General features: G+C 40.1%; 1 protein-coding gene across 1 annotated transcript in view; it reads right to left on the reverse strand.

Moving 5' to 3' along the window:
• MUSK (muscle associated receptor tyrosine kinase) overlaps positions 1–26,244 on the reverse strand; it is a 144,451-nt gene extending 118,207 nt beyond the window's left edge. Inside the window, exon 1 of the mRNA XM_018557220.1 lies at positions 26,129–26,244. Coding sequence (XP_018412722.1) covers positions 26,129–26,207 — 79 coding nt within the window. The 5' untranslated portion in view covers positions 26,208–26,244. The remainder of the gene's footprint in view (positions 1–26,128) is intronic.
• Positions 26,245–26,461: the final 217 nt, after the last annotated feature.

The raw sequence follows: 26,461 nt of genomic DNA on the forward strand, positions 1-26,461 counted from the left end.
AATAATGCTAACCCTTTGTTCTGATTGTGTAATAAATCGTATGTGCCCGCAAAGTTCCAGCACTCTGGCTCATTGCTGTTTCTGTCTCTGCATCTCTTGGGTGGGAACTCTTCTCCCGGCCAACAATGCCTCGATAACTGTGGGAGCTATGGACGCCAGCGCGATGATGTCACAGCCACAGAGAATTCAGCACCTCTTCCAGACCCTCCACAGTACAGAGACCAACCAGAGCTTTGCAGTCATGTGACTGCATAGGAAAACTTAAGAAAACAATTTTCAGAAAGCTTTACAAAAGTAGAGAGGATCAGAGCAAAGAGGGAGCATCATTTACCAGGTAAGTTATTGTGTATCCTTTCCTTTCACTTTAAATGACATACAACGTTAACTGCCTTCCAAGCTATCTTTTGTAAGTTAAAAATCCCCCCTCGGCGATATCACCAAGATCACTTGTAAATGAACAAGCATCTTTCCCACTCTACATTTAGCTCTGTTTGTCAAAAGCAGGGCTAAATTTAGAGACAACCACCCGCCCGGCACCCGGGACTACATGTCCCAGGCGTAGGGGGATTCCACACCACTGCCGTCCCTCTGCTCCCTGACGCCCTGAGGCCGGGCCTCAGTGGCCTTGTGGCAAATCTGGCCCTGCATGTTTGTCATTTAAATCATGAGTGCAATCTAATGTGACAGCCACAGCTTCCTCTATAGATACAGTTGAAAAATAAGTGTTATCACCCTGGACAGGAAGTGTGTCATTCACAGAATCACCAGGTGAAAATAAAGGAATGAAGCTTGAAGTAAAAACAAAACAAATACAGCTACCATATCTAAGGACATTTTAAGCGGCATATATTACATTTCATTTTTTGTTTGAATACAATTTAATGGCATTGGTCATTTATTTAGACTGATTTAGTAAGAGAATGTTAACTGAAAATCTGAGAAGGGTGGACATTGTCACTGGGATATAAAGTGATGGGAAATCCATATTGTTGAGTTGTTACCATAACATGAATAGAGGAGAAATCTTCCAATGCAGCAGATGTCTATCAAGGGAATTCCCCTCATTTTGAAGAGATTTCCTCTCACTTTCTGTTGTAACTACAGGATAGGAAAGGAAGAGAAATCTCCCTAATGGGACCACAACAACAAACTGACATGAGTTCTAAACCTTCGATACTCTACATGTCTTGCCTTTAGATATATTTTAACTATATGAATGTGAAAACATACAAAATAGTTAAAAACTAGAAAGTGACAAGCATTGCTGAGTAGAATAGAAGTGAAGCATAATGACAGTGCAACACTGCTATACAGTTAGCACAATATGTTTTTATAATGTGAGCAAACATGGCCACCCCCTTATACATACATGTTTACAAAATGTAGTTGAAACCAAGAATTTTAAAATGGCACATTTTGACAAAGTTATTTATATTAAATTGAATATTAAAAGAATGGAATGCTGGAAAAAAAAGAAAAAACAAATCTCTTAAAAGTGAACTAAGGCCAAAAAAAATGTTTTTGCTCACTATATGCTGACAGTGCAGAGCCACGCTGCAGTTAGGAAAGATCCTGACAATATTGTCGGTATCCACCCAACTGCCTGATTGACAGTTGTCTCTGCTTCTCCGGAGTCGGAGCCAGCCGTGCCCACCTGCTTCCTTCTCTGTCCTTCCAATGAGCACTGGAGGAATAGAGAAAGGGGAGGGGAGAATCCCTGCTGACTGAAAGTCATCCCTCACTGCTTGGAGAAGCTGTGGGCTGGGTGATCAACGGTTTGTGATCGCTCAGTGTGACATGCCGGCTCAAACTTTTGGGAAGAGTACATTTTACTCTCCCAATGGTTATCCTTTCAAGTGAGAGAACAGCCAAAAGAACAGCCAAAGCATATTTTGTAATTTGAAGGAAAGAGTTTAATCCAATATCAAGTTATTTTTGGCTATCTATGTTCTTTTGCGTGGGAAATTTCACTTCCTGTCTTAAAGATGCAACAGGATGTAAAGTGAAGGAAATCCCATCTTAGCCTGTTGTTACCAGAGCATGTGTCCCCATTCTTACTTTTGTCTCAACAACAACAAGAACTAGGACAAGTAGAGGGGTGATTCTCCCCACTGAGGACACAGACAGCAATAAGAACCTGATAGAGTCGACCCTTCCATACTCTAACCAAAATTAAATATAAAAATAAAAAAAACATTTTGCCTTTACATACACTTTGTCTTCACTTATAGTTGTCAAGGATGAGCTTTAAATTTGCCTAGGAAGCTTCATAGGAAATCAGCAATTAATGGTTATGGAAAACCACTTTTATTATGTTGGAATAATCAGGTAAATTACAAAAAAAGTAAAAAAATAACCTGGGGCATAACTAGGGGATACAGATGGTGCATCTGCGGGTGTACTCATAAGGGTAGGGGACCCTCTTAAGAACTGTTTGAATTCTGAACAAGATAAGGCTACATGAACATAGCTTTTACCAATCATATACATTGTAAAGTGGTCCGCAAACTGTTGGCGCTATACAAATCCTGTATAATAACAATAATAATATACACATGTTTTTTGAATGGTCAAAAAGTCTGGGTGTAAATTATTAGTAAAATACTTGCATAGATGTGTTGACACACCCATGTATGCATTTAACTGTAAAACAAATATTGTTCCATTCCTCCTGCTCTTCTTTCAGTGTAATGTATATTTTTATCTTGTTTGGACTTTATTTACACATGTATGTGGATAACATTGATGTACTTATGTATAGGTTACATGTATGTGTGCATGTAACCTATACAAGATAATACACCTGTTTTCCGGTCCATAAAAAAAACAATGCACGTGTTTTTTAATGGCCGTGTGCATGAAGCCTAATGCGGTATCCTGTTTATGAGGAATGTTAATGAAGCATGTTGTTGCTTAGTAATGCACTGTTTATTTAGCAGCTGCCTGCACCTCTGACTGCTCTTTTCTGTCTATTGCCAGATTTTACTACACATCTGAACAAGCAGTTAACTTGCCCTTTAATGATTTAATAGCATTACAGAGATAAAATAGTAATGTTGTAATCTGAACAGAAATCAAATTACTTTTTGGCTTACTCCTCTGAAAGTCCCAAGGAAGGAATGTAACTGAGGGAAATGCTTCCTGAACAGCCCTCCGGCAACACAGTAGAAGTGCCTCAAGATCCAAGCCAAATCCCTTGATACAAAAGTTCCCTCGGCTATCATTGTGTCTTAGAGAAGAGTCGCCACATTGCACACAATCAGATGCAAACCTATGCTAGTAATGACATTTCTTCTTTGAGGCACATTTACAAATAAGGCCCAAAGCTAGCTGGAAAGTACTGCCTCTGTGACAGATATGAATATTTTTTACAGAAATCCATGTCATTATCAATAAAATATAATTATTTTTTTATATACAGTACTGTGCAAAAGTTTTAGGTAGGTATGAAAAAATGCTGTAAAGTAAGAATGCTTTCAAAAATAAAAGTGTTAATAGTTAATTTTTTATCAATTAACAAAATAAAAAGTAAATGAACAGTAGAGAAATCCAAATTGAATCTATATTTGGTGTGACCACCTTTTGCCTTCAAAATAGCATCAATTCTCCTAGGTACGCTTGCAAACAGTTTTTGAAGCAACTCAGCAGGTAGCTTGTTTTAAACATCTTGGAGAACTAACCACAGATCTTCTGTGGATGTAAGGTGCCTCAAATCCTTCTGTCTCTTCATGTAATCCCAGACAGACTCGATGTTGAGATCAGGGCTCTGTGGGGGCCAAACTATCACTTCCAGGACTCCTTGTTCTTCTTTACACTAAAGATAGTTCTTAATGACATTGGCTGTATGTTTTGGTGTCGTTGTCCTGCTGCAGAATACATTTGGGGCCAATTACTCACCTCCCTGATGGTATAGCATGATGGATAAGTATCTGCTTATATTTCTCAGCTTTGAGGCACCATTGATCCTGACCAAATCTCCAACTCCATTGGCAGAAATGCAGCCCCAGACTTGCAAGGAACCTCCACCATGCTACACTGGTGCCTGCAGACACTCATTGATCGTACCACTCTCCAGCCCTTCGGTGAACAAACTGCCTCCTGCTACAGCCAAATATTAAACATTTTGACTCATCAGTCCAGAGCTTTTTCTGGCAGTTTTCTGCGGCCTTGCGGCCCAAAAGCCGCAACACCGACATGTAAACAAGGCTAAATGACTCAACTATGCATGGAAACATAGGAACTGGGGTGCAATACAATGTCAGGATGACACCTAGCACCTTGGCATTTAATCACAATAGAAAAGTTGGGGGAGGTGCATGGAGGGGAGGAAATATCATGAGCTCAGTTTTTGAAAGACTGAGTTTTAAGACGTGGTATGACAGCCAGACCAATATTATAATTATTATAATTATATAGGATTTATATAATGCCAACAGTTTGTGCAGCGCTCTGCAAAATGGGGGAGACAGTACAGTAACAATACAATTTCAGTACAATAGTGTTAGGAGGGTCCTGCTCGTGAGCTTACAATCTAGTAGGAGATTTTCAGTTAGTAAATTAGTGACACACAAGGACACCAAAGTGGTGAGCTGTGGAGTGGAGAGATATATTTGTAAGTCATCAGCATAGAGATGGTACTGGAAGCCATGTGAGGTTATCAACTGACCAAAGGAGGTGTAGTTAAAGAAAAGAAGGGGTTCGAGGACACAGCCTCTACGGAAAAAGGAAGAGGAGAGCAGAAGTTAGATTTGTAGGTGACACTAAAAAAGCACATAGATAGGTAAGAGGAGAACTATGAGAAAGCAGAGTCTTAAAGGCCAAGCAGCAGAAAGGTCTAATAGCAAGAGTAAGGAGTAGTGGCCATTATTTTTAGCAGTCAGTTAAAGAGTCATTAGTGAGTTTTAGGAGGGCGGTTTTTTATTAAGTTGGCTAAATGCATCTTCTTTATCACTATAAATATTTTTTACAGAAAAAAGTGTGTATCCACTCAAAATGAAACAGGCAAAGGTGAGTAGTGTATGGTCGTCAGTCATTTAGACCAGGGCAGGGCAAACTCCAACTAAGAACACCATTAGGCATTGCAAGACTCTGAAAGCCACAGACATGACTCCCAGATGCAGGTGCATAATGGGATTTGTAGTTTTACCACAGCTGGAGGGATGGATTTTGCCAATGCCTGATTTAGACCCTCTGATCACTCAATAAATGGGCCACTAGAAGGACACAACTTATAATAACATCATGGAGCCTTATGGGTGCACTGAATCACAATAACATACCTCTTTTTGGACTTTCCTAAGCACTCTGTTGCTTTATTTGGACTTTGTCTTAATTACAAATCTAGATTTGCTCATAACTAATGACTACTACCCATGTGCTCTAGCTTGAGCCGCTCCTCTTTTTACCAGTACTTAGCTGACCCTAGGACTTACTGTTAGGATTATTATATCTCAACTTGGCAGAATCTAGTAACAACCTTTGCATCAAACAAACAATCCAAAAGTCAGGTCAAGATAAGATAAATGTCTGTACCAAGAACAATATTTCAGGTGTCACTCCTAATCATAATCATCACAATCAAAGTCAGAAGGGCAGAGGTTAGGGCAAACAGAAATGGTGTACAAGTCAGTAGAAATAGGAGCCAAGAACATGAAAATATTATCCCAAAGGAATGCACCAATGAGTCAAACACAGTTTTATCACAGCTAAAGCTTAGTACTGAAGATCTTTTTAGACAATGCCAAAAATTGTATTGTTATTATAAATCACTATTAGTAATAGAACCAATCCAAAATTAATACTGTAGTTCATCACTGGAGCAAGGTAACATTTATAGTTCAGTATAAGATTGTAAATATTTTTTTTGCTTAAATCCATTCTCTTCTATTCTTCTTGGGCCATAATATCTACTTGGGAAAAAAAATAGAAACACCCATGAGGATGTGTGTTTGTCTTCAGTAAATGTTCCTTCACTTAACTTCTAACTAGTAATAACTTTGTGCTACACACAATAGTTTACTAAAAGAGTACATAATTCAGTAATTAAAGCACAACCCGGGGCCGATTTTTTCTTAACCCTTGTGGTGGGGTTACTCCAGCACTGCAAAGTGGTATACAACAGGCTATGGAGAGGGGTATACCTGTGTCACCAAGGGGTCATGGGGAAAGAATTGCGATTATTGGGGAGCAGCGGCCTGGAACACAGGAACACCCTGGGGATATAAACCCCAGCCAGCCTATGACAGTAGAGATAACAAAGGAGAGCCCTTACTAACCCGTCTCGCTCTCACCAAGCCAGGGCCCGGTATGACGCTTGTTCTGAATATACAAAACCCGAGCCCCTCAGATCAGGGTGTGTATGTGTTGGGATGGTGGTTGGGGGAGGTGAGTCGGGCCATAGAGGATCTTTCCGATTGGAGGATATGTACAACAGCAATGAATGGCAGCCAGTACAAGAGCAAACCCTACCCAATCCTTTGAAGCCTCATATACACACTTTAAGGGATATGATGGCAATGGCGGACCCTACCTTCGAGGACACTATGGCAGCCAAGACTGGATTCTCAGAGGTCAATCTCTGGCTCGAATGGATGAGGTATAGCGCCAATCAGCACAACCAGACTAATTGTTACGTCTGTGGCAGGGCCAGACCACATTTGGGCACAGTCCCACTAAATATACCCACGGAGGAAGAAGAGTGTTTTTTAAGCCTTTTCACCAATATCTCCACTGATCACTCAGCGTGTGAAAGATGGAAGGTAGAATACCAGGCACCCAAGCCAGGAGAAAGCATCACAATCTATCCTGGGAATTACACTTGTTATGTAGGGGAGGGAAGGCAGCTGGGTAACTTCTCAGAAGGATATTGTGCCTCTTATAGCAGTGTTCTGTCCAGCTTAGTGCAAAATCAAACTCAATCCTTAGGAGATGTGTATTGGCTGTGTGGAGACATGCGTATAAGAACCAGGTTAGGAGGGCAATGGAGGGGGGAGTGTGCTCTTGCAAAGGCTATCATGCCTCTCCACATCCTAACAGAGAAGGCCCCTAACGCATGCCCTGCTACGGTGTCTAGTGGCAGGGGGAAACGGGAAGCCCCTCCAGGAAGCTTTGATCCTCATGTGTGTATAGATGCCATTGGAGTCCCAAGGGGGTCCCTGATGAGTTTAAAGCCAGAGACCAAATAAAAGCCGGTTTCGAGTCCCTGATACCAATAATCACTATCAATAAGAACGTAGATTGGATAAATTACATATATTACAACCAACAGAGGCTCGTCAACTACACTAGGGATGCACTTAAGGGAATAGCAGAACAGTTGAAAGCCACCTCCCAAATGACTTTCCAGAGCCGGATGGCTGTGGATATGGTATTGGAAGAGAAAGGAGAGGTTTGCACCATGATAGATAAGACCAGCACCTGCTGCACTTACATCCCAGACAATACTGGCCCAAATGGTAAAGTTACCCTAGCCATTAAGAAACTAGAAAGTCTGTCAATGGAACTAAAGAAGAATTCAGGTATCACAGATCCATGGGACCAATATTTCAATTGGTTGGCAGAAAGCATTGGCCCAAGTTGGTGTGGTGATTCTTATTGTTCTGATCTTCATCAGCCTAGTAGTTTGCTGTGTAATCCCCTATGCCAGAAAGTTGATGACCAAGGTGGTTGATGAAAGTACCTTGACCCCAACTATGATTCAGGTAGAAGAGGACACCTACCTGAATGAAGACGAGAAACCATATTCCCCATTACAATCTGTGTCTCCCCAAATATAATACCACAAACATTTTAGATTAGAAAGAGTAGGGAAAGAGACCACCTGACAGTGCATACCAACATGTCGGGACCAGAGGTGGATTAGCCCCTCGGACGGCCCCCTATGCATGTTAAGAAAAGAGTTCCGGGGCGTGTGCCAGGCGATAGGTAAAGGGACAAGAAAAACCATAATTTGAAATAGTCATTTTAGGGGGGACTGTAATGGAAGTGGTTAAGCATTATTATGACAAAATGCCTATCTCAATAGATCAATTGTAATATATATGCTAATTTGCTATCTGCTCTTCTTTTCACTCCTTACTCAAACCCATGGCGCCTCCTCTTCAGACAACACACCCAAGACGAAAGATATAAACATCTTCGCAGGAAGTTATGCATAAATGGATCTAACCAATGATAAGCCAGAATATATAAACTAAACTATAAACTAAAATACTTTTCTACAATGCTACACTTAAATATACACGTTCGGCTGCTAAATAAAACCATGTGAAAAGCAGAAGAATAAAACAGAAGTGCCTTGCCCTGAGTGTCTCAGTGTGAAATTCTTCTATCTCCGAGAGAGTATACTCTATTGAATCAGGCCAGGCGGCAGATATAAGTACGGAACCTTTGATCCGATCTAAATTTGTGAGCAGGTCCAAAACAGGTTAACTGCTCATGTTTGACAAGTTATAGTCATCCAATCCTTCAAGCGCGCTTGCTCCTAGACCGATCCCTAGAACCTCCCTTCTCCTCTGCAGTGGTCTAAGGTCCTGTAAATCATTACATTCTATACACTGTGTATAGATGTGAGAACGCTGAGAAACATTCCAATGCTGCAGCAGAGGAGGATAGAGGCTTCAGTGACCAGAGAAGCAGGGAGTCAGCTCAGCAGTTCGGCTGAATATAACTTTTTTTTTAGCACCTAGACATAAATGGGCACTTAAACCCCGCAGTGCGGGGTAGCCCCACTGCAAGGGTTAAGAACACTGCCTGGAGTTTCTCTTTAACCAAAGTAAACTTTCAATCTCAACACCCAATTGTGTGCATAAATATTGAATCCACTTGACGACTAGAGCAAATTTTACATTTTACACATTAAATCTGTATTTTTGGTTAGAAAATGACCTAACCCACCAAAAGAGAATGTTACATATTTTCTGAAACCAGTCAAATAAGAGGATGGTAGTTGCAATTTTAACTGTTTATCAAATCAATTTTTTTCAGTAATAATACACTAAAATTAAATTTAATGCAAATAAAATATAATACTCAATTTCATGTACAAAATAAAATATGAGGTTGTGTCCCTGGCATGCATGGTAATAATAACCCAACATGTGTTGCCCAATCGCTGATTACATACAGTACATATACCTTGCATCCTATGTGCACGTTTAATTTCGTATGTGTGGGTGCAGGGACAGCCCGGGACTTTTCAATATTTTCTTTGTTTTTATTTATTTTATTACAGTTCAATTTTAAAACTCTTTTCAATTATTTATTTTTTGGCACTCTGCAGAGGACATCAGGGAATAGATGTCCCTCAAAGTCCTCCTGTTTTCCATCTGACAGTGTGTATTGTGATCCTAGGCTCCCAGGAGGAGCGGGAGAGCATGGGCTCCAAAGTGGGGTGCACACTGTTGAGCTCGGTAATACACACATTACCACAATGCTCAGCAACATGTGTTATGCAAACTGGCACTGTGGTGTCATTCATTCTTAAATAGGAACTTCTTCAAAATCCCAACAAACACACCTTTAGAAATGTTTAGTAATGATAATCTACAAACACATACTTCTAGATAATTGCAGGCTTTGTATTCTTTGTATACCTTATTTCTCTTTTCTTCCCCAGTCTTCTGACAGTGGCCATATTTACTAAGGGCAGGTTACTAGCTCTCCTTTTACTTCCTGGATTACTGGCACACGAGACTAGACATGTGACCATGCACATCATCTCAGGGGAGGAAAATGCCTTTACCTGAGATCTGATGAGATTTCCCAGCAATGCCCTACTGATGTAACCTTCCCAGAATGCAACACTTGGGCACTATTACATCATTTGTACTAAAGTGGACCAGGAAATGGAAAAAAAGAAATTGTAAGTAAAATAAAAACATGTTTGTTTACCTATTGAATGTAATATGATTTCATATTAGCATGCGTATGCTGATGTGATTTTTAGTCAAAGGGGGTAAAGGTCCACTTTAATGGAACTCTAATGCATCTACGTTACAACACACCACAATGCATGCAGTGCATCACTGTGCTTTGTGTTGCTCTGCCACAACGGAAAATAGCACATGCATCTATTTTGGTACATTTTGTGCTAAGGCACAAGTGATAATCCAAATTTTTAAAGTTGTCTCTGATACAGTTATAGAAGGGAAAACTTCAAATCAGGACACCTGTTCCACTGACTATTGTAACCCGTAACAACAAAACATTCTACTATAACGTAAAAAATAAATAATTTGGCTTTAGATATACTTTAATCAGACCTAGATTTTTCAGTCTGTGACATGTACGTTGTGTGAGATTCGGACGATAGATCAACCGCACAATAAGTGACATTTTGAGTATACTTTATTTTTGTCTTCTAGGATAATATACAATATCAATGACACACTTGATATTTAAAACTAAGTAGAGAAATGTGCTCAGCTTTGCTTGCTCTTTTAGTATTTTGCCTAGATATGATGTTTAGGTTCATTATTACAGCATAATATTTATAGATGGAGTTTTTACTTTAATATCTGCTGACATTTTGCAGTGTGCAGGACCTACCAAGTATGTAGACACAGATACAGACCCCCTTTCTGTTCTCCAGCTGCATCAACCTATCCAAGGTGATAATGACAACATGGTATGTTAGGCTATCCACATATGGTTTACAATTTGTGTTAATTAACACTGCATTGCTCTTCTGTACATTCCTGTCATATTTTGATGAATGTTCTGACTACAGCATGACCCCGGTAAAATATACTGGATTTAAACATGAAGATTAGGTTACTGCTCATATGATTTTGAATGTGTAGATGATTGGATTATAAGGATGTAACAGTCTAATGTCTTGTGTCAGCTATTTACTGCTATTTACTGCTATACCAAAAACGTTTGACATATATGAATGTAAAGGTACATGGGGAAAAAATATCTTCCTGTAGATGCCAATCAGATAGATGTAAGACCATTCTATTAAATAAAACTGCAATATACTGAAGACTTGCTGAATATTTATACCAGTGGTTGCAGAAATATACATACATAATGTTAATGGCCATTCAAAAATGTAATCTTCTCTTATTAACCTGAATCCCTGCTAGTGGCCCTTAAAGCAGCAGGAGCCGCACAACCAAGGGTATCTGCTGCACTGCCATATCCTTTTGTTCCCATTGATGGACATGCTGCCAGGAGTAGAGAGAAAGAGCAGGACTTTGGCTGCATCCACAGCCCAGAACTTTAGCCTTGCCCACTAATACAGGAGAAAGAGATGCTGCGTGGAATCAGAAAGGAGACACAAGGCATCTAGGTAGAGAGAGGGAGAGAGACCCATGAAGAGACCAGCAAGAACAGTGTAGGCTAGAGAGGGGAGCCTCAGTGTGCTGTGCTACCTTTGTCTTGTCCTCCTGAAGACTGCCAGTTGCGCTGCAGCGTCTAGGGACAGAGTGACCCATTTCACAGCTATCCTTACCCAGCCTGGGGATTGTGGAGGAATTAATTTTTAAACCTCAGATCACAAGCAGTATGTTTTTCTATGAGAACAAAATCTTGGCAGCCTGCCAGCCTCCAAATAAAAACAACCGTCACGTGCTTTTAAGCTGCTAGATACTGACTGAAACCAACTCTAAATTCTTTGCTATGATCTTTGAGAATTAATTACTTCATATTACAAGCAGCTAGAAAGGTGAGTGAGGGCTTTCTTTTAAAGCTCTTTTACTATTTGTTAATATGTAAATAAATTATTGTCCATTGTCTGGGCACAGGTGCACCTTAAAGGATATGTCTTGACAAAATAAAAACAACCCAGTATACCTTTCTAATTCATGCACATTTATGTTTTAGCTCTTTAAAAACGCTACAAGTACAGAAAAATACATGGTCATGCTGCCAGAAACCCTGCCTGGGTTCTACCCTGCTGGGCTACGGAACACTTACAGATGAGGAGAGGGGAAAGAGTTCTGTAATCCAGGTAAAGAGTACTAGGCAGGGATGATAACACCATTTAAGATTTCAATGCAACAGAGGTAGTGCTGTCAGCCAATAAAAGGAAGTCAAGTGCACGCTAGATTTTTAAGAGGATCAACAGGTATTTTTCTGTACTTGCAACTTTTTTGAACCGACAAAACATAAGGAAACGTGCTTTTTTTGTCTGCTGGGAGCCATTAGTGGCTTTTTTAAGGGTTTTTAATAAAGATTATGATACAGTTTTACGCTATGTGCTTTCTTTTAGCATTATTGGGAGAAAAGCAGGCTTGAGGCCATACATGTTATGTGGAAGATTACTTACCCTATGTTGGGAACAGCGCACTCCACCATACTAATTCTATTTTAGACGTGGTCTATTAAATAAGGTGAGCTGCATTCTTTGTTTGGAACATGGCACTATGGAGTGGATACATAGCTGAATTTAAATTCTTCTGTTGACACATTTGGATAGTGGATATCACATTTAAAGTTTATCTGTGTGAGATTTTATGGACATTTGTTTAGACACTTATTTGTGTGTGTTTCAGTACTTATTTGTGTGTTACTTTGTAGCATGTTTCACTGTTATTGTGAGGTATTTGTCACTTTGACAGTTCTAATGTGGAGCACCTCATGTGGTGCATATATATTGTTTGATTTTAATTATTAGCAATGCACAAATCTTAATTTATATATTCTTTATAATTATATTAGGTGAGACATTGACTAGGGTGTGAGCTGCTCTACATTTTCAACAGATGTATTTAGTGCAGAAGGTTTTCTTTTTGGTCATATAGTATATAGTATAACTTATCCCCCATAAGAAGGTGACAATATGGGGAGACCAGGTACTATTTATTGCATTTAATACAACAGTTAAAACTGTTTGCAAAACATTTGAAAGTTGGGAAATTAGCATAAAAGAAAATGTAATATCAAGAAAGAAATGTCTGGACATTGAGCAGAGATTAAGTAACATGCCACCTCTGAGTCTGTTAGAGTCTTTTTGAAGATTTTAGTGTAATACAAAATTCCGTCAAAGCATAGCACAGTTGAATATTTCTCTACAACTTTGAGGAATAGAGCTGTAAAAACGTATTCAGCTGCGCAAGCAGAATTGCTGTTTCTTAGTTCCCTTGCATATGATTGGGTATTAACAAAGTAGAAACGTTTAATTTTATTTATTACATTAACTGAATACATTGCTAAGCCCTGCTCCTTTAGTAAATTAACTCCTGTGCTTGCTTACTGAAGCATTCTTTGGTAACATGAGGGTTTAGAAACATGAACTAGAATACAGGAAAGGCCATGATACTTAAACGTTAGTGACATGTTTTACTGCAAGCTTCAGGAGCCTAGCATAACAAAATGGCGTCTTCAGCTGCACCCAGACCTAATAAACAAGTGTAGCATCACATGTGAGCCCATTTATACTCACAGGAAAAACAAAAACTACTATCACTACCAATTTGAAACAGGGAAAACTAGCCATAGTCAACCATTTACACCACTGATCACAGATCATAGTAATACAAACATAAAAAGACAGACACTTTTATACAGAGTATTATTATTATTATTATTATTACTAATTTAATCTTTTATTTAAAAATCTCCAACACATTTCACAGTGCTAGATTATCCATCTTGCTGACCCTAGATTAAACAAGACATGACATATGTTCTATTTTATCTAATATATTTCTACATTAGTACTATTACATTTCAAAGAGTTTTATAATAAAGTATATACAATTATGTTGTTCTATATGAAAAAACCTACAGAACTAAATATGTGATTTAAATGTGTTTTTATTACACAATTGCTATTTGTAAAATGTACACAAAAAGGCACATGAAGAGCTATAAAAAGCCAGCCCTACAGGTCAGCATTAAATAGTAATTAAAGGTAATATGCGTAGTACCACAGACATATTCAGTTAATGCTGAATGTTAAATGAGTCTGTTGTTAGCCACTGCATGAGGGCTAGCTGTTTTACTATTGAACAGCAGAACAATCTAACCTCAACAAACTCAAATGGAAATTTTAATGTAAGAGGTGGAGCTGTAAAGGCCCAGCTTCTCTCTCAAATAACCTTTTGTGTCTTTCAATTGCAGCAAGGATGTCTGAAGATATACATTATAGATATGTTATTTATTTGTTTACTTAGGAATAATATGTGATATATGATGTAATGCTATGCATGTTTTAAAGAATATGCAGTGGTTCATGCTCAGTGTGATCCTGCTAGGTTACCCCCTAAGTCAAAAGTTTAATAAAGTGTGTCTGTTAGAGTTCTATTTAATTATAGGATTCCAAAGAGCAGAAGCACATGATCAAGACCCTGTCCGGGTCAAATGTGTTGTTCGGCAGCATCTAAAATGGTTTAGATGATTTTAACAGAATGTACTGTATAATAATGTTTTATGAATGTAGATGTGCGGATCCTTGTTGAAGGCTACAAGATACACATGTCAAAACAATTGGACTGTGCAATCCAGTTTGGGTGGATGAAGGTTTGCAGTTAACCACTTGACTTCCGCGGTGTTAAACCCCCTTCCCATCCAGGCAGCAAACATTATAGACACAATTGTTTGGCAACAGCAATAGTAATATTTTACCAAATATGTTATATAAATTGTCTATTTTTGTAATTCTTATCTGTATCCTAGTTTTGTCTCATCTACTTCCTTATATATTATCTAACAACCTGGTTTATAGAATTCCAAGTCAGGGATCAAGTATACATTTTTTGATCACTTATGGCACAGAAAAACAGTACCAGCCTCTCTTGTTTTATGCCAGAGGGACCCTAGCCACCAAAGCTGAACTCCTGAGAATGGTAAGAAAGCACTCATTTGTCCAATTAGGTATTCAATAAAGAAGCAATAATTGTATTTTCAAATGCAGCTTAAAGTACATCAATACCTTTTGGTAATTGTCCTTTAAATGCTTCTCCCCAACCAATGAGTGCTGTTGACTCCCTCTAAAAAATGTTATCGTGGCCCCATTCCACAGATCTTTACTGTACTGGTCTTCCCTGAGCTACACAGAGATATCCCCAAATTGTCTTCTTCTTCTCTTTGCTCATGAATGCTACGGCCCCTTTCATTCCAATGGGGAGAGCTGTACTCTGCAGGACTGCTAGAGGCTGCCATGGCTTGTTCTTCCCACAATATTAAAGTGCACTGCACTGAAATCATATAAATGAATAAATAGGTAAACATGAATTCATTATTCCAGCATACATTACAACTCCCCATAGAAATGAATGAGTCTGAGGAGCTCGTGCACAGAAAGAATAGGACCTTGTAGGGATGATTTCTACAGAAAGTCTGAACAGCTATGGGTGGATCAGCATAGTGAAGATCACTGGAACTGGGGTCAAGGTCAGTCATTAGATGGGGTCAGCAGCACTCTGAGGTGTGGAGGCTAGTATTTAAAGGACAATTGAACCAAAAGTACATATATTCTTTAAATAGCTCAAAACATATTTAAATTAGCTTCCAACAAATCATCTGAACTACATCAATCTGGAAAGGTAAGGGTTAGCACTCTCAGAACACTATTTCTTTGCACAGTGCTATCAGGCTACCACTATGAACATGCTTATTGGTGGGATAGCCACATTAAAGTGCTGCAGCTCTTTCAATGTGCAATCTACAGACTAGGTTAGATATTTAACCAAAGTGTATTAGATACTACAGTACAGTAAAGTCAGATCGCTTATGCATTTTATGGCAAGGGTTCCTGAATGGTAAGGTACATTCATATATATGTGTAGCACTGTGTAGCATAGAACAGTTGCCATTTTCTTTTTAATCTATGGGGTCTATTCACAAAGCTGCCGAAGGATCTGGCCGTAGCTTCGGCCGATCCTTCGGCTAGCTTCGGCACCAGGACCCCTTCGGTTCAGGAGAACCGAGGGGGTGCTGTAATGAACTCTACAGCCTCTTTGAAGCCACTTTGTGCCTATATACGAGCACTTTAGCGAAAGCAGCATGGCATTGCTCATGGCAGATCCTAGGACTAATGGTAACAGCAGTGGACAATATCTACATAACATGTGTTGAAATAGGCACTTGTAGCCTATTGATATCCGTTTGGCAGAACAATAATACAGGAGCACATCTAGGAGGCAGGGAGAGCATTGCCACCCTATTTTAAAGTGACACTAAACTCAGGAGTTAAATCTTATAAATACATTCAGGTACCTTAACTATTAACAAATATGTATCTTATTTGTGTGTCACTCAGCTGTAGATCCTCAAATCATCTCTGAAATGGTGCCGACACTGTCCTTCCTTCTGGATGGTGGCTACTTTGTTCCCCACGGTCCCTGTGTGTGTTGCAAAGTAGCCACCGCTCCTAGCTCACTCCCGTGATGGACTACAATCTCATGTTTAGTTTACTAATTTGTATAGAGATTGTAGTCTAGCTTGGAGTGGTGGCTACTTTCTAGTGATTTTAGTGATTATCCAATAGTACTACATCTAAAATTGTGACTATATAATCCAAATGTAGCTTCAGAAACACCCTTTCCTGTGAAGGGCACTTTCTGATTACAGTGTCCTCAGGTCTTTAATGATTGACACATTCAAAATATTAGGAAGAAGAATTCTAAATATACGGAGCTGTTTGTTGCTCTTGCTCAGCATGTCATAATTGTCATTAGTGGGGGTAAGTACAGATACAGCCTGGCTCCCACTGACTCACAATGGTTGTTAAAGTGACACTGAACTCAGGAGTTAAATCTTAAAAATGAATTTAAGCACCTTAACTATTAACAAAAATGTATCTTATTTGTATATCACTCAGCTGTAGATCCTCAAATCATCTCTGAATTCATGCTGACACTGTCCTTCCTTCCCCATGGTCCCTCTGTGTGTTGTAAAGTAGCCACCACTCCAAGCTTGCTCCTGTGATGGACTACAATGCTAATAGAACTAAACTAAACATGAGATTGTAGTCCATCACGTGACAAAGCTTGGAGTGGTAGCTACTTTGCAACACACACAGGGACCATGGGGAACAAAAGTAGCCACCCTCCAGAAGGAAGGACAGTGTCAGCACCAATTCAGAGATGATTTGAGGATCTACAGCCAAGTGATACACAGATAAGATACATTGTTGTTAATATTTCATGTAATTAAATGCATTTTTAAGATTTAACTCCTGAGTTTAGTGTCACTTTAAGCAGAATGGGAACAGACCCAAATAACTGAAGATGTATTGTTAAACATTTGGTAAAGTAGAGTCAGTAAACGATACAGTCAGACAGTGGCATTGTCAAGGAAGATTTTGTTTCTCAATGTGAATATGTTCTGTTCTAAGAAGGCTCAACTGTGTAACGCACTGATTCATTAAAACCAAAGCCAGCAAGGCAATCATAAAAGGAGGTCAGGCTTTAAAGTAGATGGCAATTCTATATTTGAAAATGTCTGAAAATATAGGGGTCTATTCACTAAGCTGCCATAGGCAGCCGAGTGAATGACCGACCTGAAGTGAAGTGAGCCGAACACTGTTTGGCTAGTAGTGAAGAACCGAAGGTGTCCAAGGACCGAAGCTAGCCGAAGGATCGGCCGAACCTACGGCTAGATCCTTCGGCAGTTTCGTGAATAGACCCCATAGTTTTATTTCTGTTTGATTCTGTCAGATCTGTTATTTTATCACTACCTTTAACCACATGCCCACCGCCATATGTCTTTAAATGGTGGAGTGGTGAACACTTATTTCTGCAGTGCCATTTATAAATGGCACAGCAGAAATAACTGTCAGGCAGCCCTATGCCTGTTAATGGCTTTCCATGGACAACTAGGTTCACAGACACCGTGTGCAGAGTTGGCCCAAGAGGCTCTGTGCCTTGTAGTCTTTGTCATGACCAATCACAGCAAACACAAATGTAAACAGAGAAGTGTAGCAGTTGAATGCTTTTTTTAATTCTTTCACTCTCACTCCTCACCTGTATATGTCAGCTTAAAGTAGTATTAAAGTATTTTTTTGGAATATATCTGCTGCTAGTAATATTAAAAAAAAAAGTTGGCAAATACCAACTAACTTACCTGTGTCAGCACTGCTCGCTCCCGGCTGCAAAAGTCCTGGCTCCCAAACACTGTGAAGGGGAAGTGTGGGCGGGCGCATGCGCAGTCCAGATCACCGGAGGGGAGAGGAGAAGAGCAACACTGAAACTCAATGGACACATTTGGAGAGAGTGCATGCCGGACAGACAACGTGGGATACAGAGTCTGCGCTGGAGCAGAGACCGGCACTAGAGCTGGAGGGACTGTGGAAAATGAGTGGAAGGAAGAAGCTGTTCGGATCAAGAGGCATCACATAAGGTGAGGGCTTACAGCAACATTGGGAGGGGGGGTCTGCCTTTAATGTCCCTTTAAACATGTCTCTGCAGTGACCTGTATATTAAAACATCCTTTATTCAGCTTATATATGTACATTAACCCCTTCATCTCCATCTTCCGACTGTATGCAACCTCTACATTAACCCCTTAACCTCCCCTTCCCTCTATGTGTGGCTTGTACATTTAACAAATTTAGTTTGCCATTACAAAGCTCCTTGTTTTAATCCCCTCAATATCAGCATGTTTTTTAATTTCCAAAAAATTGTGGCAAAAATTAGATCACCTTGGGGGTGTCTACTTTCCAAAAAGGGATAATTTTGGGGTTGCTCGTACTGTTCTGGTATTTTTATTTGCTTTGTTTCATAACAGAAAGTGAAACAGGTTTTTTTCATAAAAAATTTTTATTTGTTGTTTTTTTCCCTTTATAGTAAAAAAACAAACACAGAAAATAAATGGTTAATAAATACCACCAAAAGAAAGCTCTATCTGTCTCAAAAAAATTATATAAAATTAATTTGGGTACACTATTACATGACCAAGCAATGACCAAGCAATTGCCAAACTATCACAGCACTGAAAACTGAAAAAAATTGCCTGGTAATAAAGGCTCCTGCCTATGAGAGTCAGTAAGGCATCTGCAGTGGGTGGGTTTAGGAATTCCTCTGCTGCATCCCAAACAGGGGTTCTCAGATCACCATTCTACTGATAAAAGGGAATGAGGTGAGCTGTGCCTGCTGAAAACCAAAGTGCTGAGCAGGTAGGCTTTGCTCCTTATATGCATATCAAAGTTTAAAACAAAAGTTAAGGACTTCCGGTTCCGGCGCCTGAAGTAGCGGTCGCAGAGTGAGGAGCTCCCGCAAAGCCAGGATTAAACCCAATATAAAATCTTACCCCAACACCGCAAACGACGCGTTCTGCTACCCGGAATAGTGACAGCACTCTCAGGAGCATGGACAAGTTCCTCGCTAAACGCAGAACAGGTCCACGCGGCAAAGGCACCCCGATCCGGGGCAAACGACCTCAGTCACAGCCCAAGATGGCCGCCACACCAGACACGAGAGATATCAGCGCCTCGTCGGAAGAAGACATATCAGCTCTGTCCGATCATAGCCTGATAGCTGCGGAAGTAGCCAAGTTGCTTTGCCCTACCATACAGGACGCTGTCAACAAGGCGGTGGGCAAAGGCGTACAATCCCTGCGACAGGATCTATTACACCAGGCCCAAAGGATTACCGATGCGGAATCCCGGATAGCCGCCCTGGAGGAAGGAGCGGATTCCTCGACTTCCCACCTGCAATCCAATACCAAACAAGTTCAATTTCTACTAGACAAGGTGGATGACTTTGAGAATCGCTCTCGTCGGAACAACATAAGGATCGTAGGCTTACCGAGTCCTACCGACCATCGATGCTGGCATCTATTTGCGCACATAATATACCAGATCTCCTGGGCCTCGACCCGGTGTGTAAGGTGGAACGTGCGCACCGAGTGGGGCCTCCCAACCCTGAGAGGAAGGGTCCGCGCCCAATAATAGCCCGATACCTGGATTACACGGAACACTTGGCGTTCATGCAAGCATTTCGCGCCAAAAAAGAACTCCATCTGGATAGTGATCGCCTGCTTATCTTTGCGGACTACTCGGCGGAGGTCACTAGGAAACGCAAAGCGTTCAGTAGAGTCTGCTCTATCCTATACCAAAAAAGGATCAGATTCACTTTGGCCTAATCAGCGACTCTTCGATTTCAAACGGAAGATGGATCTCCCCATGTATTTCAAGACCCCGAGGCTGCAATCTCGTACGTGGAGAAGTTGGGATCCCCTGAAGCTTCCAAGTCGCACGGTTGATCTCCTCTTCCCCAACGCACCACCACCCCAGCAAGGAAATCAGCGGTGCGACTACCGATGACACCCACCGACTCGCCCTGAACCGGGGCGGTAGCACTTTCATATATTCTTACACCAAAGGTACGTCGGATTTATTTGTACTGGAGGGAGTATATGGAGGAAGAAGGAGGCCTACATGCAGACACCCTGTTTTTGCCTCTCTAGTGGGGCTAGGCCCGACAGGTACATCAAATCTGTTAAGTCCATTGCCTTTTCGCCCCCATTTTTCATATTCAAAGGGAACGAACTGCCTTACTCCCTGCGTTAGGACACTGCAACATTACCATCCAGTGACTGCTTTTGTTACCTGCAGGGACGTACGCATATCGTTGTCCTCTACAGGGCTCAGGTGGTACACTGAAACGAGTTCAACTATGATACAAGCTCTGGAAATCATATGTAATCTGTTTCCTCATCCGGACTGGGATCAGGGGTAATTCTCAAACCTTTATGACATTCCCTGGGTTTACACCCACAGCTTAGCGGAAGCACACTGGCTCACTCTGTAGGGCTATAGAGGGAAAAAAGTGAAGTCACGGAATGTGTACTACTGTTCTAATGTTTTATGTTTTTTTTGTTGATTTTGATATGTTTTGTTATTCTGAAACTCAGGGTTATGGTCCCGTTGACCGACAACTACTAGCCAACACAGTCAGAGTCTCTGTACTTATCTCTCATCGTTTCTCAAGGATAACTGTTGGTAATAGAGCGTATTGCATACAGGTTTCTACAATCTATGGGGCACAATGGTCTTCTGAGCTAATATTACCAGGGGGGACGAAAATCATAATACTTAGCAACTATGATCATTCTTATCCTTTTGTCGAGTATTATGATATTAATTTTGTATAAGTTTTCATATGCTTTTCCCCAGTTGGTTCGCAACCTAATATGAGAGTGGTCTCCTGGAATATCAATGGCTTGAGATCCCCGGCAAAACGCATGATGACCCTTCGCCATCTCAAAAAGATAAAAGCGGATATAGTGTTGCTGCAGGAAACCCATCTATCCCGGGAGGATATAGGTAGATTACAGAAAATGTGGGTGGGAGAAATTATCAGTTCCCCAGCAGTGGGAAGAAGGGCGGGGGTAGCTATACTGTTCAATAAATCTCTAAACTACAAAGTAGAATTTGTAGAAGCGGACCAAGAAGGGCGTAAACTGAGGGTTAAAATAAGGATTCAAAACAAAATAATATCGTTATACAATCTATATTTTCCGAATGCGCCAACAGCCACCTACTTCCAGGAGATCACCTCATGGATACTTCAGGACGATAATCCGAACAAACTTATAGGGGGCGACTTTAACTCCGTCATGGTTTTGAAGGAGGATAGAACGGGTAAAGGAAACCCCAACATGGGATCTGGTCCTCCTTCTCACACTCCTCTACATGACCTATCTACCAATGCCAATCTCGTGGATGTCTGGAGGGTCAGGAATCCACTGGAACGTGAGTACACTCATTATTCTTCTGTCCACGCCTCCTTTGCCAGGCTGGACTACTTCTTGGCAACGGAGACGGTAGACTCACTAGTCACTGACGCAACATTGTATCCAATAGCCATATCAGATCACGCACCAATACTACTCCAGCTACAATCTTCCCCACCAAGGGGCGATTTTTTTATATGGCGCTTCCCCTCTCATTTATACGCGGATACGTCATTTAAAACTATGCTGGAGGAGGCTTGGCGAGAGTTCGAGTCGTTTAATCATGCTCACAAATACAATCCTAATCTATATTGGGAAACCGCAAAGGTAGTACTACGGGGGAAAATAATGGCGTACATTGCTGCCAGAAAGAGGAAAGCCAGAGCCCAATTTCTTAAAGCTAGTTCGTCCCTTCTCCGAGCACAGTTACAATATGCATTAACCGGGTCTGCAGAACATAGGGAAGCGTGGACCAAAGCAAAGCTGGACTTTGAATGGTGCAACACACAACAAAACCTATATCATCTTACGCACACCAAATTAAAATTCCACAAATTTGGAAATAAATCGGGAAAAATGATGGCAAACCTGGTCAGACAACGCACTTTGAGGTTACACATAACATCTATACAGTCAGAAGGGGGAAATACCACCTCTGACCCGAAACACATTAATCAAATATTCGAAATTTTTTATAGTCAACTGTACTCGGCGACACACGTTAACAAAGACATAGGTGATCTCTTTTTGAAGTCTGTATCGATGCCTAAAATTCACAGCGAAGAACTATCTATTCTCAATGAGGACATTTCCTTGGAGGAAATTCAGAGGGCTCTGAAATCCTCCTCCAATGGAAAATCTCCGGGCCCTGATGGGTACTCGAACGAATTTTATAAAATGCTCCAGGAGGATGTGTCCCCCATCTTGCTTAAGGTTTTTAATAACATGTGGAAGGGAGGAGAATATCTAAAGACAGGCTCGGAATCCTATATTAGACTATTGCCCAAAAAAGACAGGGACCCAACTCTTCCTGACTCTTATAGGCCAATATCATTGATAAACGCTGACGCAAAGCTGATGTCAAAAATCGTAGCGGATAGATTGGCGAGGCTTTTACCATGCTTAATATCCCCAGCCCAAGTAGGTTTCATTAAAGGCAGGTCAGCAGTAGCCAATGTACGTAAATTACTAGCAGTCCTAGAGCATGCTAAAGGTCATCCGAATTCATCTTTAGCCCTAATTTCAATAGACGCCGAAAAGGCTTTCGATAGCATCCAATTCTCTTGGCTATATAGAGTGCTAGATGAGATGCGGTTTTCAGGTAGGTTCACTCATTTTGTGGCAGCAATGTACGCCTCACCATGTGCACGCATTTGTACACCTGGAAACATTTCTAATCGCTTTCCCTTACTAAGGGGAACCAGATAGGGATGTCCGCTGTCTCAGTTGCTGTTCAACCTGGCATTGGAACCGTTGTCATTGTACTTTCAGGGCACTCCAGACATCCACGGGATCCCCTTCCAGAAAACGCGACTTAAATTAATGCTGTTTGCTGACGACATCATATTATTCTCCAATGATCCGTCCAATGACATACACTTTATTCAAGCCACGTTCCTAACATACCAAAAATTCTCGGGCCTGACCATAAATGCATCCAAATCAACCATACTACCGTTGACCTCTCGAGCGTCGACCACGTTAGGTCACTCTCATATATTCAACATCGCCAAGGGCTCCATTGTATACCTTGGCCTACACATAGGCACCACTCCATCCTCACTTTATACTCTCAACTATCCCCCTCTCTTTGATAAGATCAGAAAGGAGTTGGTGGCATGGCGGGACCTCCCCCTCTCGCTCTTTGGCAGAATACATCTAATCAAAATGGTATCCTTTGCTAGGCTACTTTACCCGATGCAAACACTACCCCTTCTCCTGAAACATAAGGATGTCACTTCCCTTAATAAAAATCTCTCCGCCTTCATTTGGCAGGGGAAAAGGGCAAGAATTCTTAGAGAAACTGGACGCAGAAATACTACTGACAGATGATAAGAAAACAGCTTCCTTCTATGACAGGTGGCTACCATACATTAATATAGCCTTTACGCAAGAGGAAAAAGATACATTTCTATCTCCATTCAAATATACCTCCAGTGCTATTTGAACAGCTTCATAACTCAAGGACTGTGGTTGCCATATGACCTATAAAAAAAAGAAAACAAATATACGCCCTGCATGCATGTCATAGATTGTAGTGTTATGTGATCGCAAGAAATTAAATGCTGGTAAATGTCTTACTGTGCCACACAATGTGTACAAATGACTGTTAATATCTGTAATATTTTTGATTGAAAATAAAAGGAAGATTGTTTTGAAGAAAAAAAAAAAGTTAATATACGTGTCTTCCAAGTAAGGCTCTTCCTTATAATTCTACTTCCAAGTTATGTATCTGTTTTCTTAGCACCCTACATATTGCCAGTTGTAACTACCATACACGTGCTCTACAATTATTTTCAGCATCCTCTAAAAGCAAGAATGAGGAGTTCCTATGGCATAATTATCTGCAAAACTACATCCCCAATATTGCTGCAATGTCAGAGAAAGTGAGTACTGAAGGACTGAAGACAAGAGTAAAGTTTATCTAGTACCTCCTTAATGCCATACGTAGTATAAATCAGTGCTTGTATTTCATCATTAATTATCAGTTCTGGCCGGAATTTATCAAAATAATTTCCTCTTTGAACTGGGGATCTTTAAGCTCTATAGAGGCCCTGGGGACTGAGTCATGAACTGCTTTGCAATCTCTCCAAACCCAGTTAAATGACTTACAAATTTTTGGTAGGCCTTAGTCTTGATAGTCTAGGGACAATGACAAAAAAACAGATTTTAAAGCAACTAAAAAGGGAAAATTCAAGTCCCTGGTAAACCTTTATCTTACCCTTACCCTTACCTTTACCCTTTACATTTGTACACAGTGGCTAAACAATAGTCAGAACAACCAGAAAGTGCTATATTTCAGGGTTCAGGTAAATGTTTGCTTACTTGTGCGCTTTTTTTAAATTTAGTGACATTTCTGTAGCAGTGTGTAATACAACAATGGGATTTTTTTTACATTTACAATGATAGGTCCACTTTACAAACAAAGCAACTCAATGTCTTGGTTTTACGCTGTGCTATATACTATACATTTTAAATATGAAATTAGTATTTTAAAAAATTATCTGAATCATGTTCTAACAAAAATCACTCAGAATTGACCACATACAGTCTTCAGTTACAAATGTTAAAAGACAAATTGATAAAGAAGACTCAGCATTTTGTGTCTTTAAAAATCTACCAAACATTTCTAGGTAACTCTTTTTTTTCACAGTTGCATGCCAATCATTTGGACAGAGGAAAATCTCTGATTTCTCCTTACACTAATGAATAAAAAGATCCTTGCACATTTTAATCAAAGGAATCTCTTTCTGGAGTATAACTTTTACAATCCGAAAATGGTAAACACAAACCAGTGAAACTATGGTTTATAAAAGAAGTGACGGGGTAAAATCTAAATGAGCTTTTATATAACTTTTGAGGGAAATGTACAACCCTAAAATAGGGTTGGCCATACATAGGCAGATTTTACATTAATGTTAGCTTGAAATATGTACCTCAATCCCACCAAAACATAATACCTGCTGGTGTTAATTTATATTATGATTTGGTTGTATTAAAACATATATGGAATGACCCAAGCAACCCTATATTTGTTATCCACTACTCCTACAAATCACCGCTAACAATATTTTGTCTGGTTCCATCCCATCAGGATGTATTTGGCCATGTATTGTAAGCTCGTTTGGGCAGGGTCCTCCTCACCTACTGTTTCTGTATGTCAATGATGCTTGTCAGTGTTTCTTACTTGTCTTGTCTAAACGATTGTACAGCGCTGCTGAATATGTTGGAGCTAAATGAATAATTGTAATTGTAAATATGATCAATCTTAAAGCTTGACATAATTGCACAATTCATTTACAAAGGACTAACGCTTTCTTTCAGCACACAAATATTCAACATCCATGTACGTAGCTTAGCTATGTATTATTATTATTATTATTATACAGGATTTATATAGCGCCAATAGTTTGCACAGAAAAATGTACAAATGTGAGAAACAATAATCAATGAGATAGCAAAACTGTTAACATTGATCATTTTTCTAGGATAAAAGCAAAACTTGAAGAAAATGAAATAAACTAGTTCTAATCAGTGCATAAACAAACTGAAAAATAATTAAAATATATCTCTAAGTTATTATAACATAAGTAAATATAACATGTCATTTTAGCAGTATAATTATAGTTTACATACAAAATAAATATCACGAGTGTATTAAGCTTATTGACTTTCGCCTGAAAACATACAATGGTTATATGTTTAAAATGTTCACACTGTTTCACAGCAGTGAAAATGCATAGCCATGACCAAACGACAAGATGAAGCAGTTGAAACAAACCTTTGGGGAGTCTCTCCGCAAAGCCAAAAGCAGCCACCGTGAAGATAGAGAAAAGTGGAATGTGTGGTAAATCTTTCATGATTAATTCACAAAAAAAGCTGACTTCTTCAGGAAAAATTCCAAGCTTGCTTCATTTTAAGCCCTGGTTTGCTCAAGTCCTGCAAACTAATGACTGTTTGTACAACAGGCCCTGCCGGATCTAAGTATATTCAGGAATTCTGTGACTTGGCTTCAGTGATGGACATGGCCAGCTGGTGTACATCTACTTAGGTCAATGCAAGTACGCAGGGCTCAGAAAACAAGAGAAAGCAAATCCGTCTAGAATCCTTTTTT

The sequence above is a fragment of the Nanorana parkeri genome, unplaced genomic scaffold (assembly GCF_000935625.1).
Source record: "Nanorana parkeri isolate BGI_ZX_2015 unplaced genomic scaffold, ASM93562v1 scaffold274, whole genome shotgun sequence".
Lineage (NCBI taxonomy): Eukaryota > Metazoa > Chordata > Amphibia > Anura > Dicroglossidae > Nanorana > Nanorana parkeri.